The 20380-nt window shown below is 39.6% G+C and overlaps 1 protein-coding gene across 3 annotated transcripts in view; it reads left to right on the top strand.

The window, feature by feature from the left end:
- GALNT3 (polypeptide N-acetylgalactosaminyltransferase 3) overlaps positions 1–20380 on the top strand; it is a 55690-nt gene that overhangs the window by 10591 nt on the left and 24719 nt on the right. For 2 of the 3 annotated variants that reach the window (XM_054723139.1, XM_054723137.1), the window contains exon 2: positions 17165–17791. In XM_054723139.1, the coding sequence (XP_054579114.1) occupies positions 17277–17791 (515 nt within the window). In that variant the 5' untranslated portion in view covers positions 17165–17276. Of the gene's footprint in view, positions 1–13201; positions 13346–17164; positions 17792–20380 lie in introns of all 3 variants that reach the window. The other variant, XM_054723138.1, reaches the window with a different exon arrangement.

Raw genomic sequence — 20380 nt, 5'->3', positions numbered from 1 at the left:
AACTCCATCTAGGCCTCTCCCCTTTGCCTAAAGCATTAAGTACAAATCCCATACAATTAGGTTCCCTGCCCTTTTTTCTTTTGTTCCTACTACAATTCCTATCTTATAATAGAGTTGTAATACATATTTGTGAAAACAACTAAAGTAGGTTTTTAAAGTACTTTAGTGTTTTACCCCTCCCTTTTTTTTATGTGGAGCCTGGCATTAAGCATATGTCTCATAGATCTCACTTTGTGTTAATTGTCTATGTATGGTCCTGAGGAAAATTACTTAAGGTCAGCTTTTGGAAGAAGAATGTAAGTTTAGGCTAACACTGTTTTATTTCCAACTGAAACATATATTAAAAGGGTCTTTTCATACTTTCACCATCAGGAGTGGGTTATTTGAGATGGTAATTGTATAAGTGGAGTGATATTGTGTGCTTCACATTAGGCACATATATAGCCTAATCGTAAAGACAAACATTGCTTTTATGAACAGTGTTTGTGGAGAATTAATTTTTTTCTTTCACATCTGAGGATGTAGCAGCTAACAGAGAAAGGAAGGGGTAAGTATAGGTAACTATATCAATGTTGATGTTGAAGTCTTTTTGAATTTCTAGACTGGGGGTTGGCAAACTGCACCCTTGGGCCCCTGGTTTTGTAAACACAAACACAATTTTATTGGAACCAGCTATGTCCATTCATTTATGTATTGTCTATGGCTACTTTAGCATCAGAAAAATTGACCTGAGTAGTTGCAAAAGGGCCCAAAAAGAAAAAAAAAAATACTATTTAGCCCTTTACAGAAAGTTTGGGGACACCTGTTCTGGAGGAAAATGGAAGTTGAGAGGTGGAGGATAAATGAGTTGTGGATAAACCTGTAGGTAGGTGAGAGGAAAGTGATAGCTATTGATCAAGCAGTCTTAACTCTCTTGCTTCCCCACTCACCTATCCTTAGTATTTTGGGACCTCAAAGGAAGAATGAAGGGACAGAAATTATTTTACTACTTGGGAGCGCTTGGACTCCTTCATAAACATCTGACTAGATTTATTGTCCCCTACAGGCCTTGTCCCTCCCAACTGCCCTCCCCTGCAGGCCTGGTCCTCCCCAACTGCCCTCCCCTGCAGGCCTGGTCACCCCCTCCAAACTGCCCACACCCACTTCCAACTATATTCCATGACAACACCTAGTAGACACTCCCTTCACTAAGGTATAGAGAAAAGCAGTGAGGGGAGCCCCTGCATCGGTGCAAAAGAAATCTGTGATTGCTCTCCTTTGTAGGCCATTGAGATTGGCTCCCTGATTTCAGCGGAGATGATGGGATCCCATGGTAGCAGGAACCAAGTGACAGCACTTAAGTACCAGGGACAAAGTAGGTACATATACAGTAACTAGAGGCCCGGTGCACAAAATTCATGCATGGGGAAGAATGTGTGTGGGGGTGTCCCTCAGCCTAGCCTGCACCCTCTCCAATCTGGAACCCCTCGAGGGCAGTCGGACATCCCTCTCACAATCCAGGACTGCTGGCTCCCAACTGCTTGCCTGCCTGCCTGCCTGCCCGGTTGCCCTTAACCCCTTCTGCCTGCCAGCCTGATCACCCCTAACCACTCCCCTGCCCCAACTGCCCTCTTCTGCTTGCCCGGTCACCCCTAATTCCCCTCCCTTGCCAGCCTGGTTGCCCCTAACTGCCCTCCCCTGCCAGCCTGGTCACCTCCAACTTCCCTCCCCTGCAGGCCTGGTCCCTCCCAACTGCCCTCCCCTGCAGGCCTGGTCACCCCCTCCAAACTGCCCTCCCCTGCAGTCCTGGTCCCCCCCAACTGTCCTCCCCTGTAGGCCTCGTCATCCCAGCTGCCCTCCCCTGCAGGTCTGGCCACCCCCAACTGCCCTTCCCTTCAGGCCTGGTTCCCCCCAACTGTCCTCCCCTACAGGCCTTGTCCCTCCCAACTGCCCTCCCCTGCAGGCATGGTCCTCCCCAACTGCCCTCCCCTGCTGGCCTGGTCACCCCCAACTGCCCTCCCCTGCAGGTCTGGTCACCCCCATCTGCCCTTCCCTTCAGGCCTGATTCCCCTCAACTGCCCTCCCCTGCAGGCCTGGTCCCTCCCAACTGCCCTCCCCTGCTGGCCTGATCACCCCCTGCTGGCCATCTTGTGGCAGCCATCTTGTGTCCACATGGGGTGGCCATCTTTGACCACATGGGGGCGGCCATCTTGTGTCTTGGAGTGATGGTCAATTTGCACATTACCTCTTTATTATATAGGATGGAAAGCAGAGACATAGATGTAATCAAGCCATTGGCTCACAAATGGTTTTGGTAATGTCTTTGGCAGACTTCTAGTGGTAACTAATGAATGAAATAGATGGGCAGAATTACAGTATCACTTTGTGTGTAGAACAGGAAAACTCTAGGTCTGCTAGCAAAAATGTTGATTTTAGTTGATGCAGTTGAGAGTCACAACCTCTCCCCCAGTTGCCAAACCTAAGTCAATTCATAGGCCCAGATCCCTTTCTCTGAACTGGGGTCCTGTTCCCCTTGAGGAAGAGTGCTGCACCACTGCCCCAAGCATACACCACCAATCTTCCTCCAAGTCTTCCCCAAAGGAACCTGTAGCCATTTATGAGAGAGACTGTGCTTTGGGAAAAAGGAAATACTCAAACCTTTCATACTAATTCCTGGGGACCCAAAATACCATTGTGTTCTATCAGTAAAAATGGGAGGTGACAGTGGTCAGATTGGAGTCTTAGCTCAAGCCTGACTCTCAGTGGGCCCAGGTGAATCTTTGTTTTGTGTCTAAATCATGGATTCAGGACCATTGTGATAGGGGAGCTAAGACGTTAGAACTTCTCAGAATACCATATCTCACCCTAGCTGGTTTGGCTCAGTAGATAGAGCGTTGGCCTATGGACTGAAGGGTCCCAGGTTTGATTCTGGTCAAGGGCCCATGCCCAGGTTGCAGGCTCAATCCCCAGTAGGGGGCCTGCAGGAGGTGGTTGATCAATGAATCTTTCTCATCATTGATGTTTCTATCTCTCTCTCCCTCTCCTTTCCTCTCTGAAATTAATAAAAATATATATTTTTTAAAAAAGAGATAATGCCATATCCCTGAGGGAATTGTTGAGATTAATGCCACCATCAAAGATTTGAAATAAGACTTGCGATATCTACCATATCTCCATTTAACTCACTTATTTGGCCTGTGCAGAAGACAGATCTTAGAGAGTGACTAGACTGTTGTAAACTTAAACATTGGCTGATTCCAAGTGAGCTGAGTCAGATGTAGTATCTTTACTTGATGAAATCAACACAGACCCTGGCATTTGCTCTGCAGCTATTGACTTGGTTAATTGCTTTTTCTTCATACCAATTTACAAAGACCACTAAAAGCAATTTTATCTAAGGGGGCCAAAGTGTATCTTCACAGTCTTGCCCCATGGCCAGGCCAGTTCTCCTGTATTAGAAATATTTATCTTTGCGACATTCCACAAAACATCACATTGGTCCACTATATTGATGACATTATTATGTTGATTATATCTGAGCAGAAAGAAGCAAATACTTCAGATGTTTTAATCAAGTCTATGAGAATCATAGGGCAATAATTTATTCTCACAATAATTCAGGGGCACTTCAGTGACATTTCTGGGCATTCATTGTTTACTGTGCTGAATAAGCCTTTTTGTATTTTGGAGGCAACATATACACATTTTAACATGCTATCTTAACCTGTCTACAGAGTAACCCTTAAGACTGCTACTTTTTCCTATTCTTTTTGTTGTTGTTGTTAATCTTCCACCTGAGGATGTTTTTCCCAAAGCTTTTTCAGAGACAGTGAAAGGGAGAGAGGGAAGAGGAGAGAGAGGGAAACATCAATGTGAGAGAGACACATCTGGATATATCCAGATGGGGGTCGGGGGAGTGGGAAGTGAACCTGCAACCCAGGTACATGCTGTTGACCAGGAATTGAACCTGCAACCCTTCGGTGTGTGGGCCGATGTTCTAACCATTGGGAACACCAGCTAGGGCAAGACTGCTAGAATTTAATGATGATGAGTGCAAGAAAAGGCTATAGAGCAAGCCCAGGATACAGTGCATACTATGCTACCACTTTGCTTTATAACTGAGCAGATCCAATGATTCTCTAAATGTCTGTAGCAAATAGGGATGCTGCATAGAACCTCTGGCAAGAACAAAGAGCAGAATCACAGTGCAGATCTCTGGGATTTTGAAATAAATCTATGACTCCTTCAGATAACTATTCACCTGGGCTGCCCATCATTAACTGGGTGTTGTCTGACATACCTAGCCATAAGGCTGGGCATGCATTGCAGCAATCTATCATCGAGTGGAAATGGTATGTAAGGGAGAGAGCTTGGGCAGTTCTGTGAAGTACAACTTGCATGACAAGTGTCTCAGACATCTTTAATAACAACTCCTGTTGTGTGACCTCTCCTTTAACCCATGCCTTTGGCCTCTTGGGGATATCCTTAGTTTAGTTGATAGAAGAAGAAAAACCTCAATTCTGGTTTATAGTCAGGCTCGTACCACCCCAGCTACAGCACTACAGCCCCACTCTGAGTGTGAAAGACAGTGGAGAAGGAAAATTCTCCCAGTAGGCAGAATTTTGAACAGTAGATATGATTGTACACTATGATGGAATGAGAGATGGTCAAAAGTACAGAAGTAATGGACCATGGGCAGTTGCTAATGGTTTGACTGTATGATCAGGGATTTGGAAGGAGGAGTAGAAGATTGATAACAAGGAAATTTGAGGAAGAGGTTTGAGGATTGAACTTTCAAAAAGGAGGAGAAGCCCTAGCCAGTTTGGCTCAGTGGATAGAGCATTGGCCTGTGGACTGAAGGGTTTCAGATTCAATTCTGGCCAAGTGCACATGCCCGGGTTGTGGGCTCAATCCCCAGTACGGGGTGTGTAGGAGGCAGCTGATCAATGATTCTCTCTCATCATTGATACTTCTATCTCTCCCTCTTCCTTCCTCTCTGAAATCAATAAAGAAATATATTTAAAAAAAAGAGGAGAAATTGGTCCCATCTGAATGCCCACCATAAGACATGTAGTGGACAAAATGACACACTGTGGATGTCAGTTAGCCTCTTTCCCCAGCTACTCCAGAGCTTGTGCAGTGGGCCCATAAACGTGGCCATGGTGGTGGGAGGGGAGGCTGTGTATACATAGGCTAAGCTATATGGACTTCCTCTTTCTACAGGTGACCTGGCTAGCACTACTGCCAAGTTCCTAATCTGCAGACACCAACACTGAGTGCCTAGGGGTACCAGCCAGCCACTGGGGCAGGTTGGTTATATTTGATTTCTTATATCATTGAGCAAGCAGAGATTTGTCCTCATTAGAATAGGTAAATATTCCGGATATGGATTTGCCCTTTCTGCCAGCATCAACATCTATGGACTCACAGAATGCCTGAGGCCAGGGTAAATACAGAATGGGTAGTGGAAGAAGGAAGCCATAGATGCCAATTATGGCTTCATGGCCAATTAGATAAATGAGAATTGTAGTAGCTTTGCACATTTTCCCTTTGCTTTGTGTGTGTGTGTGTGTGTGTGTGTGTGTTTCTTTTTATATGCTAACAATTTTCTTAACTCCTTCCCCTTTTCTTTTAAAAATATATTACATAGGTGTTAGAGATTAAATTTTCAACTTAGCCTTTAGGTAACAGAATATGCAGTGGGACTGTCATAGAATTTGAGAAGTAATTCACATAGTCACAGCAATGGCTACATTGGCAGTAAGCACTCTGCGTCTTTTCATTTTGAGGTATCCTCTTCACTGTAAGAAGGACGCTTCATCTTGTTTGGTGGAATGTAGAACTGTTTTGTTATTGTACAGGAGTTCAAGTATTTGGGGAAGTGTGCATATGGAGGCTGAGTAGTCACAAGGGTGAACAATGCTGTTCAGTTTATTGTTTCTGAACTCCACATTTATTCTAGTTGCCACTTTGTAATAACGGAGCTGGCTGCCACAATAGTGGGAGGGGGCTTTTCATCTTGGTTTCAGAGTGGCTCACTGGCAAGGCTCTTGCTGGCATATCTTCTTCTCTACTATTCAGCCACCATTGTTCTCCTGTTTAAGTAATTGCATTCTCTAGAGTCGACATCTGCCTGCTTTTGCACTTTCTCCACAGCTTGACTTGGGCAGCAGTGATGTTATATCCGGGGCCAGAGACACCATGGACCTATTCTCTAGCCCAGGTCACTATTCCCCATACTCTTTCTCTCTCTCTCTTTTTAAAATATATTTTGTTATTGATTTCAAAGAGGAAGGGAGAAGGAGAGAGAGATAGAAACATCAGTGATGAGAGAGAATCATTGATTGGCTGCCTCCTGCACGCCCCCTACTGGGGACTGAGCCCACAACCCAGGCATGTGCCCTTGACTGGAATCGAATTCAGGACCCTTCAGTCTGAATGGCGATGCTCTATCCCAGTGGTCGGCAAACTGTGGCTCTTTGGCCCCTTGAGTGTGGCTCTTCCACAAAATACCACGGCCTGGGCGAGTCTATTTTGAAGAAGTGGCATTAGAAGAAGTTTAAGTTTAAAAAATTTGGCTCTCAAAAGAAATTTCAATCATTGTGCTGTTAATATTTGGCTCTGTTGACTAATGAGTTTGCCGACCACTGCTCTATCCTCTCAGTAGGGCCCCCATACTGGTGTCTAGGGAGCTGGCTGCTCAGCTTTTATCCCAGGTGCCAGCCTGGAGCTATGTTGGCCCAAGATGCATATGCAAGTGCACTAGACTCGCAGAGGACAGCTTCTCAACTCCAGGTTCCACCAGTAGCTAGCAGTTTTCCTCAGCACCACCTACCAAGTCCTAGGATTTGACAACTCCCTGTGAAGGGCTCCTTCAAAGACTTGCAAGTCTCACCAAGTGAGGCACCTCAGTGACTTTTCCACTCTCAGGGAACAACACCATGCCTTCTCTGTAGAGATCGCTAGATCTCCGCCCTGGAGAGGGGAAAGCTCTTCCTTGGGCCCTCATCTCTGCCTTAGGGGTAGTGGTTGACCCTTACATCCAGTACTCCCGTATTCTTTAGAAGTTCTTTAACTCTCATAGCCAATTCCATTCCTCTAGCCCTTAATTAATAATAGATTAAACTTTCCTTGCTCAAACCACTATGCAATTTCTGTGTCCTTACTAATCTAAAAGCCATCAACTATGCTTGCAATAGAACTAGTTAGATGGACAAATCTTTTTTAAAATACAGTGCCTGGGGGAAATATTAATTAAGTGAATAGTCTGTGGAACCACTCCAATCACACCTCAAAATTCCTCTACTCTCTAATATGTCATAAGTAATCAATATATATATTTCCTATGTTATGTGAAATTCATTCACAGGTACAGAGGTAGCAGGAGAGAGAGTATGTGAGCTCCCCTTCTAACCCCTAGCCCCACCCTCCATGGTTAGTGTAACTCCATAATTCCTTTCTTGCACCAATCTGTAGAATTGACTGGTCCACAAATCAAGATCTGTCTTCGACCTTTCACCTTCAAAGATGTTTATCTGACCAGGTGTAGCAGTGGATGTCTCACCATGCCCTTCTGTTTAATAAAACCCGTGCCTCATAATTGATGGAGGTCAAACTCTGTGACTAGGCTTTTTGTCTCATAATCTGAAGAAACCTTTGTTCAAAAAATCATCCTATTTTATGACAAGTATGTGCCTTAGTTGTCTGCTGGTGGCATTTTCCAGCCACCTGGAGCAACTCTGCTTTGTCTTTAGCAGGGGATCTTTGAGGTATGTCTGCCGCTGCCTCCTGTGAGATAGCACGTGGCTATCTCAACACAGTTTGCTTTGCATCATTGTTTGTCCCTTGTTGTACATCCATAGATCACTTCATGCTCAGAAGAATTGCTGGCAAGAACGTGAATGAACATGGATTTAAACATAATCAAAACTAACAATCCGCAGTAGCAAATCACCATGAAAATTGACTCCACCAAAAAATATAAGCAGAAATCACTTCCTGCCACTTCTCCATTCCCAACATTTCACCAGCAGATAAAATTTCTGTCCAAGCATTTAAGGGTTTATTATCAGGGCCAGTTCTTGTTTTTTGTTTTGTTTTCAAATTTAATTTTTTCTAGGTTTAAAAAACTTCCATGATATTCCTTGTTCAGTTAGTGAATCCAGATGATAATCTGTGGCAAAGATTTAATGAGTATTAATTCACAGTAGTGTCCTTTTAAAAACTTACCAGCTATGCTAGGGTTTGGGGATGTAATTTTGTAATTTCTTGCTTGGTTACCTTTAACTTTTTACAGCATGCTTTAACTCAGTATCAAGCAAGTTTCATACACCAATTAGGCATTGTGCCAATTAAAATCAATTGGAACCAGACCTTAAGTCCCTGGAGCTGTAAAGTTTTATTGTCACAAATACAGAAACAAGAAATGGAAAGAATCACTATCCTCTTGTTTTATTAAATGGTACCTTCACATGCAGTTATGAAGTGTTCTGCTTTTCACTGCATTAGGAGATTGCTTCAGTTGGAATTTTAAACTAACATTCTTGCAATGTGTGCTTTTCCACCTGGAGGGACAACCACGACTATGAAGATGGATCTTATCTTGATATTTCCCCACCTGTTTGTATTTAAACAGCATCCCCAGGTGCTTCATTGTCACATTAAAGTTTGAGAAGCTATAGTCTAGAATAACTGGAAGCCACAGCTTTGTAGTTAGATTATTTTAATTTGTGAGATTTCAGTTTTTTTTCTGTTGAGATGAAAGCATATTTTTTTTTCTTTCTTTTTAAAAATATGTTTTTATTATTTTAAAGAGAGAGGAAGGAAGAGGGGAAGAGAGAGAGAGAAACATCAACATGGCTGGCTGTCTGCTGCATGCTCCCTACTGGGGACTGAGCCAAAACTGGACATGTGCCCTGATAGGGAATGGAAACAGCAACCTTTCTGTGGACAGGACGATGCTCAACCAACTGAGCCACATTGGCCAGGGCAAGATGGAAGCATATTTTACCCCTAAGAATAACCCATTGATTTTAACCCAGTCTCATAGACATAAAGTCATGCATATTGTTTTAGCCTTTCAGAGTATCATTTTGTGGATATTTTTATTGATTATTAATGCCTTTTTGTAAGGCCTACATGTATAGTAGGATATATAGATTAATATTTTTTGAGACCAGAAGGTCTCTGAGTTTTTTTTAAATTAAATTTATTGGGGTGACATTGTTTAATATGATCATACAGGTTTCAGGTGTGGTTCTGTGTTTCAAGATCTGTATATTGCACTTTGTGCCCACCACCTAAAGTCAATTTTTTTTTCTATATTTTAGAATTTTATAAGGATTTCTAATTTAGAAAATTTATTTTTTTCTAGGTTTAAAAAACTATTTTATGATATTCCTTTCTCTTTTTCTGTGAGTTGAATCTTTTATAATTAGCAAATGGCCATTTTGGATTGGTATGTGTAAAGGGTTTAGAATACAACGATGACAAACCCTTCATCTGCTAATCACTTCTAATATGTAAATATAACTTATTATATTTGAGTTTGTTGTTATGCTTTTTATTTTTAAGCCTCAAACTTCTGAGTCCAATTGAAATTTGATTCTAGGTGATATTTGTTTAGTTGTAATGGCTATTTAAACATAGGTCTTCAAATTTGTCAAGAAGCATGGTTTAGGAACATGGCATTATTCCCAGGAATAGGAATTAAGAGTTCTGGTTTTGTTTTACTTATGAATTTATTGTGTGTTTTTTGGATTGTTTGTTTTATTGTTCAAAGCCTCAGGTTTTCTATCTTTGTGATTGGAACAAAATATTTTAAAAAATGACTTTACAGCCTCGTAATTTGCAATAAAACTTTAATGCCTCAATTATACCAGCCATTAATTCCCGAAACTCTTCCAGAAACTTTGGGTCATTTTTGCTTTGGATTTTAAATTTTCTCCCCATGTCAAAATAACTTTTACTCAATTTATATCAAGCGTTCATTTTGAAAAACCTGATATTGAAGTATTAGGAATTAATATTGAGGTTATCTTTGGATGGATACATTCCTTTCTGTATCAGGTGCTAGTTTTGATTTGCCCAAATTCTTGTGACCTAGAACAGTAATTTTTAAGCCTGGCTGCTCTTTGGAATTAGCTGGAGAGTCTACAATAACAGGCCCTGCTTCTAGAACCAATTAAGTGAAACTCTCTAAAGTAAGACCTAAGGCAGTGGTCAGCAAACCACGGCTCTCGAGCCACATGCGGCTCTTTGGCCCCTTGAGTGTGGCTCTTCCGCAAAATACCACGTGCGGGCGCGATTGAAACTGTGGCCCATGCGCAGAAGTCGGTTTTCGGCCTGGGCGAGTCTATTTTGAAGAAGTGGCCTTAGAACACTCAAGGGGCCAAAGAGCCGCATGTGGCTCTCGAGCCGCAGTTTGCTGACCACTGGCCTAAGGTACTGCCTATTTAAAGACCTTTCCACTAATGTTTATTCAGAGCTGAGGACTATTGATGGAGATGCTTAATGTTGAGTGTAGTTTTCATTAATGGAAGCCTGGATATTGCACATTAGTAGCAAAGGACAGAAAAGTTATATAAAATCCCTGGAGAACCAATGTTGGAATCTTTACATGATCAGCAATTGATAAAAGAAGACTGTTCTTTACAGAAATAATCTGAAAAGAACAAAGCATCATGTTCTACTTTAGTAGAACAACTAAAAGGTCTCAGTATCTTAATACCCCTTTTTCAAGATCTACAACCTCATCCTCAATCTTTCTTTCCCCAAACATGCTCTTAAAACAGTAAAAAAAGAAAAAGAAAAGAAAGAAAACCACAAAACTCATATGCTCTGAAAAACTTATCTGAGGTGATATGAGGCTATTTGTACTTTTTTTTTTTTTTTTTTACCTAGGTTATTCCCTAATTTCCTGACATCTAGGGTATCAGTTCTTGACTCTTAAAGACCTTTTTTTCAGATAACTTTAGTTAAAAGTTCAGGATTTTACGTCAGACCTGAGTTTGGACATGGTTGGGAAAAATGCTACTCTTCCACTTAAAATTACCTTGGCCAAGCTGCTTAATCTATTTGACTGTCATTTTTTGTCAGTAAAACATAACATAACATAAATTTTACAGAACCATTGGAAGACTATATTAGGATTTATTTAGTAAATGTTAAGTATCAGGGACTTAACATTTAACAAAAGTTAACTATTTTTTAAATTATTTCTCATAATTAAATCTTGGTCCTCCTTCTTCTCTTCTCCAATCAACAAACATTAATTGTGTGCCCACTATGTCACCAACAGAGAAAAACAACCATGAGTAAGGGAGACACTCTTCATGTCCTTCATGAGCTTTCCTTCACTCCCGCATTAGAGACATCCTAAACGAAAACCTACTATTTGAGTGACTCCCTTAGATAAACATATTCACACAGTGATAGGATTATTGTCCTATCGATGAAGAACTCCTTTAATTTATAATTTATTCCTAAAAAAATAACTCTGCCAATTACTTCATTAATTCTATTCTTACTAATTTCCCATCCTAGCCACAAATATGATTTCTGGCATAAAATGATTTAGGAAAAATATCACTACTGTAGAAGAATCTAGTTTTGTCATCTCCCTCTTCTCTGTGATTTCTCTTGACTCTCTTTGATTCTCTAGTGTGTTAAAACATTCTTAGGAGACTATCTTATTCCCTTTCAGATTTTTAAACCTAGCCTACCCTTGGCTACTGAAATCTGATTATCACTAAATAGCACTCCAAAAGGGGATTTTTAGTGCTTCTCCCAGAAACAGAAAGGAGGATGAATGTAGGTTGATTTATATCCATGTCTATTGTCAAGCTGTGGTTAGAGAAAGGTGATCAGGTTGTATTTCATAGGTTGGGGACCATGAAATAACATTTTGCTTATCCCAAATATTTTTCTCATCTTTATCTTTCTGGAAACTCCTAGGTCAGGTTATTGCCCTGTTAGTCTGAAAGCATCTGGATTCTAAGCCTTAGAATCTTGGGGACATAACTACAACTAGTCTATTGTATTCTCTTCCAAGGTTCATTCCTGGGTTTGCACTAAAGCTTGTTGGACCAGGTCTAGTGAAATTTATTTTTAAAGGCCAACTAGCTATCAAACAGTTACCATCTCTCAAGGATAAGATGCAGATTGTAAAAAATCTAAATTTACCTGACATGGACACTTTATCTGCTAATCTGTCATTTGTTTTCCTTATTTCCCTGACTCTCCATTTGTTTTCCTTATTTCCCTGGGTCTTTTTTTTCCCCTTCAACCCCTTAAACATAGCTATTTCTCTGGCCTCTCTATATCCTATAGGTGAACTCTTCTGTAGTCTGACACTGACTCTCAAATTTTCATCTCTAGCACAGAGCTTTTACCTGATTTTCAGTCCCATATATCTTTTTTGCTTATGGGAACTCACTGGGAAGTCCTACCAGCATATCAAAATTGTCATGTTCAAAATTAAACAAATTATATCCCTAATTCCCATCCCAAATCTATCCTTTCTTTGTTAATATCATCACTTGACCCACATACCTCCCATTCTTCTCTCTCTCTTACTAAGTCCTACTTAATACCACTTACTAGTACTGGACTCTTTTTTGAAATATATATGTTTTTATTGATTTTAGAGAAAGAGGAAGGGAGAGGTAGAGAGAGAGAGAGAGAGAGAGAGAGAGAGAGAAAGAAAAAATATTGATTGGTTGCCTCCTGTATGCACCCTGACTGGGATTCGAACCCAAAACCATGAGTATGTGGCCTGACTGGGAATTGAACTGACCACCTTTCAATGCGTGGGATGATGCCTAACCAACTGAGCCACACTGGCTAGGGTTACTGAACTCTTTTGAATCAGTCTTTTCCATCCTTCCTGATCTCTTATTTTATTTTATTTTTTTTTTGTTATCTATCAATTTTACTGGCACTTAGGAAACTGGTTGTTCTAAAGCATACATGTGATTATAATCCTTCCTTAAAATATCCAGTTCTTTCCATTCATTTTATTCAGGACAAAATTGGTAGATTCCAAATTATCTTTGTTAACTTGCTTTTAACTGACCCCCTAGCCTCACCTACTACCATTTCATACCTGTGCCTTCCCTTTTGCTGTACTCAAGACTGACCATGGCTTTTCATGCCTTTGTATCTGCCATTCCCTTTTTCTCCTCTCTCTTGTCCACCTGCCTAAATTTTGCTTATTTTCAAGATCCTGCTCAGCAGTGTCATCTCTGGGAAATTTCCGTCATCACTTCTCCCTACCCTCCATGTTGCTTTCACAGTCTCTCGTGATAGCACGTGTCATGCTGCTTTCTGGTTGCCTGTTGACATGCCATGTCTTTGCTCCTTAAAGGTAAGAGGTATCTTTAATTTTATAGTCTCCTCGTAGCAAAACAGTTGACATAAGACATTACACAACAATTGTGTGGCTCTCAAACTCCTTATATTGTGTCTTCAAGCAATGTATAAAGCTTAGGAGGGCATTTAATCTTTACTTGAGGCTCTTACAGTTACCAAAGCTCAGAAATATTGGCATCTCATTTTTATGGGCATATACATCATTAGTTGAGGTATTTTCTGGAACTAGTATCCATTTCATACTAAAAAAAAATTTAGAGCAGTCCAATTAGAAATAGTATATACAATTAAGTATGTAAGTTCTGGCATTTTTGTTTATTCAGCTTGAAATTTCTTGCTAAAGGCCAGAGACTCCATCTTTGAACTTAGTTTTCTTATTTTAAATTTAATGATAACTTTGGAAGATAAAGGGAATAAAATGTCAAAGTTAGTTTTCACTTCTATAAATGATATTTTCCTTAAAATATATTTAGGAAGGACAGGTCTTACCCCTACAAATTACCTGAATAATTATAATGGTGCATGGTATGTAATTGTGTACTAAAACCCTTTCACATAACTTTTTTTTTTGTTTTTAAAGCACCATGAAGAAAATAAACCCTCACTGTGATTCAGCCTGTCCTGGATGCCCTTTTTCTCCCCCTCCTTTCTTTTGCTCCCGGTGGCCTATATTAGGGTTTAGTAAACATGTTGTTCTGTTTTTAGGGTCAACAGCAAGCAGTATTTTATCAGGCCAAATGCTGCTTTTATAATTTGATGATCTCTGTTGCCTCTTTAGAAATACTACAAGTAAAGCTTAATGCATTTTTTTTTTTTTTGCTACTGGGTTTTGTATCTTGTGTGATGTATTTGAAAATGGCTATTTTATAACAACAGATGCTCTTAATGTTCTAGTCTTAATTGGTTTTGTCAGAATTCAAAGTACTGTCAGGTCAGCAAATCTGCGAGAATGCGTTTACTTGTTGGTGATGCTGCTTTTTTTTTTTAATTTCTTTATTGATTAAGGTATCACATATTTGTCCTCATCCCCCCATTCCCATCCCACACCCCTCCCCACACATGCCCCCACCCCCCTGTTGTCCTTAACCGCTGGTTAGGCTCATATGTTTGCACACAAGTCCTTTGGTTGATCTCTCCCCTTTACCTCCACCCTCCCCTACCCTCCCTCTGAGGCCCGACAGTCTGATCCATGCCTCCTTGTTTCTGGGTCTGTTCTTGTTCATCAGTCTATGTTGTTCATTATTTCCCCTAGATAAGTGAGATCATGTGCTATTAGAAATACACTTATAAGAAGTGAAAATGAGACAAGCAATAATGGTTATGGTGACAGGCAAATGAATCAGTCTGTAGTGAGTTTCTTTCTGGGCCAACAGTTCTTTTGAGACCCAATTTCAATGTCAAACAGTTCCTTATGTGTACATGTCAGCACTGACATTACAGTTCTGGATGGTGGACAATTGGTGGTAATGCAGGTCTGACTCTCTCTGGTTTGGTCCTGGGCAACCTGCAGTGACGCACAGCAGCTAACTGCTAGTATGGGAAGGCCACATCAGCGTCTTCCATCTCTGGACTGCTTCTCTTCTGTCTTCATGGCTGGAGTAGCCCTGTTGATTCCTCTCTGTTGTTGGAATCCACATGGTCTCGGAGTTGTTTTCTGAAAATATACAAACATAATCTCGACCAAAAGTTAATAAAGGAATATTTTCTATAAATTTGACTTGGGATCCTATTTCATTTTTTGCCCAAATGATTTTCCTCTGCCTTGTTTTGACACCTTGTGTGTTTTTTATGGGTGTCTTGCTTTTAGCCTTACAATTAATTTTCTAAAGTATTAATTTTCTAGATGTAATTATCTTATAGGATATTTTTTCTTACATGATATTCCTCTACTATCCCCTCCTTTTTTGATTTAAATGTTAGGAGGCTTTTGAAAATTTTATAATGTATTCTTGATGGCTTTTAAATTTTAATTTTTTTGCACTATAATATTACTGTTTTAGGTTCATTACATGGTGCACAATTTTATCATGAGATGAAGTACCAATAAAAATGTTAGTTAACACTTTAGGAACACCTTTTTGTCCAGTACAATTAATTTTTCTAGAATATTCGCTTGTTTCAACTAGCCAATTTAAATTTGCCTGAAAACTTGACTACTATTTTACTGTCAAATTTATTACTCTAACAACAATCTTATTTTACCCTGTAAATATTGGTGGAAGGGAGTATTTGCCTTCTTGAGTAGGTCCTGAGCATTCCTGATGGTAGGCTGGATTTAGATATCGTAAACCCAATCCCCACACCATGGGTACAAGACAACTCAAACAATTCTTGTTGGAGTGAGAGGGCAGCTGCTGTCGGCCAATTCTCTGTCGGTCACCTGGGTCCTGATCTGAGCTGGGCATGGGAAGCACGAAGCAGCCATGGGGGCAGGAGACCTCCCTCAGAAGGGGCTAGGGTTCAGGCCCCTGCAATGTTGGGGGGGTGAGGGTCTGTGCCCCACCTCTGTTGATCCCCAAATTCTCTCCTGATGGCCCCTCTGCGACTGTGCCTGTCTTAGGTTGTTCCTTCCTTGAGGAATCTTACCCGTCTCTGGCTAACCAGCCATCCTCCGGGGCCAAGCAGGGTGACGTGAGGTTCAGTTTTGTCTCCTTGGTAGCCTATGTGCCCGTGGCCTCCATGCCTGTGATGCTGCTTTTTAATATTAATTAGTTTAGTTGGAGTAAAGGTTCATAGGTTATGGGCAAACTTCATAAAAAAAAAAAGCAATATTTTGAATGAATGGCTGACAGTACCTGTCAGTATACCTTTGCTTTCTTATGGATTCTCCCTTTCTTTATAATCAGTTTAATGAAATCCTTTGCCACCTTGATTATTAAGTTAAGATACCTGTTATTTTAGACTCAAAATATATTTTTAAAAGTAATTTTATGCATATTATATAATAGCTATTTGCCAGAGTTAACAATGTATTTTTTACTGGAGAAAAATCCCTAGTATTTTATTTATTATTTATTGTTAACCTATTTTTATTGATTTCAGAGAGGAAGGGAGAGGGAGAAAGAAATATCAATGATGAGAGAGAATCATTGATTGGCTGCCTCCTGCACTCCCCCTACTGAGGACCGAGCCCACAACCCGGGCATGTGTCCTTGACCAGAATTGAACTTGGGACCCTTTAGTCCACAGGCTGGTGCTCTATCCACTGAGCTAAACCGGCTAGGGCCCTAATATTTTATAGTCCTAATAGATTTTGGTTAATTATAGTTGTGATCTTCCAAAAGTATAATTTCCCTGGGGGCAAGATAGCTTTGTATTCTTACTAACCACTAGAGGCCCAGTGCACGAAATCATGCTCTGGGGCAGGGGTCCCTCAGCCCAGCCTGCATCCTCTTGCAGTCCAGGAGCCCTTGGCGGACATCCCTCTCACAGTCCTGGATCCCTAGCTCTTTACTGCCTGCCTGCTTGCTGCTTCTTACCACTTGGTTTGCTACTCCTTAGCGCTGCCATGGAGGTGGGAGAGGCTCCCGCCACCGCCACTGTGCTCGCCAGCTGTCAGCCCGGCTTGTGGCTGAGCAGCACTCCCCCTGTGGGAATGCACTGACCACCAGGGATCATTTGCCCCCTGGTGGTCAGTGTGCATCATAGCGACAGGTCGTTCCACTGTTCAGTCAATTTGCATATTACCCTTTTATTATATAGGATAGGAGTATATTGTTTGTAGCTCATGTTGAGTTGTTGGTTGAATGAGTGAATTGAACCATGCTGATAGGAATGAATAGCTACTAATGTCATTTATCATTTCTGTTTATAGGTATTATTACCATTTAATGAAACCTGCTTGCCAGCAAATCCATGATAAAAAATACAAGTAAAAGCGGAAACTATAACTGTTATTTGTCAAGTGACAAGCTTTTAATGTCAGAATGACTCAACTAAAGCGACTAGTGAAATTACATCTTAAAAGACATTATTATAAAAAGTTCTGGAAGTTTGGTGCAGTAATTTTTTTCTTTATAATATTTTTGATTTTAATGCAAAGAGAAGTAAGTGTTCAACATTCCAAAGAGGAATCAAGGGTGGAAAGGAACATGAAAAACAAACCCAAGATGCTTGATTTAATGCTAGAAGCTGTACACAATATTAAAGATGCAATGCCAAAAATGCAAATAGGAGCACCTGTCAGGCAAAGCGTTGATGCTGGTGAGAGACCTTGTTTGCAAGGATATTACACAGCAGCAGAACTGAAGCCAGTTCTTGACCGCCCACCTCAGGATTCTAATGCACCTGGTGCTTCTGGTAGAGCATTCAAGATAATCAGCCTAAGTGTTGAAGAGCAGAAGGAAAAAGACCGTGGAGAAGCAAAACACTGCTTTAATGCTTTTGCAAGTGACAGGATTTCTTTACACCGAGACCTTGGACCAGACACTCGACCTCCTGAGTATGTTGAAGAATATTAATTGTCTTCTGTTTATCATCAGGGCTTGCAGGGGAGGGCTGTTACTAAGGAATTTGCTTGTTCTTTAGCCACTTTAAGGGGAAAAGAAATCACCAATTATCATTTACTTAATCAGTTTTAATTACTTTTTTATTTTTTATCTATTCCTGGTGAGACATTGAAGATGTGAAAAGTTATTGTCTTAGAAATTAGAACATTGAATTCTAGATTTGACATCTATAGAATCACAAATTCTTTATTTGAAACACTTTAGTTTTCCTCATCTATTAAGGAATAAATATGGGACAGTTTTTATGGGAAATGTGGGAGTTGTCTCCATTCCTCTATGTATTACTGTAGAATAGAAATTATTAAAAAATATGCCAAGACTTTGGAGCTGTTAGATAACAATATTTTATGAATTAAGTCACAGACTTTGTGGTTACTCTCTGTACTATAATTATATTTCATTATATTTCAGAATGCCCTGTGTTTTATAACCTGTCTTTTAACGGACAATATTGTTATAATTAGTAATTCAACTATGATTCTTTCTCTAGAGTTTTGTTGAATAAGTCCCAGTATTATAGAGTTGTTTCCCTTTAGCTTCTGAGAAGTCAAGATTGCTTTTTATTGTCACTTTGCTTACATGTTTATTTCAAGTATATAGTATTTTAAGTTTTCCTCCAGCTTCCTTTATACTGTTTGTCCTTAGTTAATGAACCATTTTGTTATCTTTAAGGTAGTGGTCAAATGCTCTACTTGAACTGAAATAGCTAAAATGAATTTCTAGCACTTTCAAACCATTTGTAGATTTGTTAAAATTGTAAGCAGAAAAACTGTAAGCAAGCAGTGCCTATATATTTTGCTTTCTGGTTATAATAAAAATATATTTGGAAGTGAACCTGAAGAAAAGGACTTAAGTCTATTGCTTCATTCATATTTTTCCAGATTTATGATCTGATCATAAATACCTGCTCCAACTATGAGTTTCTTAATGTTGAAGTTGTATAGATTAAATTTCTGTTGCTATATTATTTTTATTTTTAAAATCCTCACCCAAGGATATGTTTTTATTGGAGGGAGGGAGGGAGGGGGAGAGAGAGAGAGAGAGAGAGAGAGAGAGAGAGAGAGAGAGAGAGAGAGAGAGAGAGAGAGATGCATGAGAAACATCAATCAGTTGCCTCCTGAACTCACCCTCACTGGGGATCAAACCCACAGCCTGGGTTTGTGCCTTGACTGGGAATCAAACCAGTCATCTTTTGGTGCATGGGATGATGCCCAACGAACTAAGCCACACCGTTCAGGGCTGTCACTGTATTATAGTCTGTGTGATTCAAAGTTGGGTTGCTCATCAATATTAAATAAATGTGTAAAGAAATAAATGAATGTCTAACAAATACTTTAGCTGTTATAACAGGGCAGTTTTCTTTATGTTAAGTTAAAACGTAGTATTGCACTTCACTGATTTGGGGAAAGGTCTTGACTGAAAATCAGTTCACATCACAAATGAAGAAACATGCTTTTTATTCTTTAACATGATCATCAATGCCAGCTCAAGATAAACTTTTCCCCCCAATATAACATTTAAAAACTACAGTAATATTCAATAATGTTAATCATTAAGTAAGTGGGAAATAACTAAGCACGTAAAGAACCTTTTTTTTTTTTATTTTTGGATAGGAATGGTTACCTTGACTGTGAAGAGTTGGTGAAGACTTAATACTTTGCTACTTTAAATTAACCTATATCTGCAAGGAACACATTTTCTGAAGAATTCCCAATCTTTTCTTTACTCATTAGAAATATAGGTCTAGTTTCTCCCAACACCAGATGTGACTGATTAAGCATTTTTCTATATGCCAAATCTTTCAAATGGCATGACTAGAAATATGTAGTCACTTTGGCAAGTTATTTTAATTTCACAACTTTAAATGACATGTGAAACAGTTTTTAAAGCATAAGTTTAACATGCTAATTGTTTCCAAATAAATAAGGTTTATGAAGTAATATTGTAAAATTTCATTACCACTTGCATTAATGATATGACATGACACTTTTGATATTAGTGACTATCACTTAAGCAAATAAAGTCTCAATTAAACCAAGGGAAAGCATTGTAAGATTAAAATGATAACATTTATTAGTGTGAGTTTTTGTAAATATTTATACTTTAAATCTTCAAGACCTTTTTGTAATTCTTGATTAATATTACATTAGTTAGTCACATGGCAAATAAATGTAGGGAAACATTTTTTTTTTTTAAATCTGGAAAATCTCTCCCCAAAATTCTTATAAGACAGGAAATCATAAGGTTTCTTTTTTTGTTAAAAAAAAAGAAAATATTATGGAGTTTTCCATAATTTTTACTTATAGTTTATGTTAGCTTATAAGCCTTTATGTCTGAAGATACAAGCTTATATTTAGTTATTTCTTTCTGTGTAATTAAGAGTACTATATAGGAAGAGGTAGCTTATGTTTGGACATTATTTTTAATTGGTAGTTTATCCAAAATTCAATTTAGAATAAATAACTTGGTTATATCTATCAATGAGGATGAATGTGATTATTTGCTCTGACTTGTACACTGAG

The sequence above is a fragment of the Eptesicus fuscus genome, chromosome 11 (assembly GCF_027574615.1).
Source record: "Eptesicus fuscus isolate TK198812 chromosome 11, DD_ASM_mEF_20220401, whole genome shotgun sequence".
Taxonomy (NCBI): Eukaryota; Metazoa; Chordata; class Mammalia; order Chiroptera; family Vespertilionidae; genus Eptesicus; species Eptesicus fuscus.
This window is presented reverse-complemented; position numbering and strand designations above follow the sequence as displayed.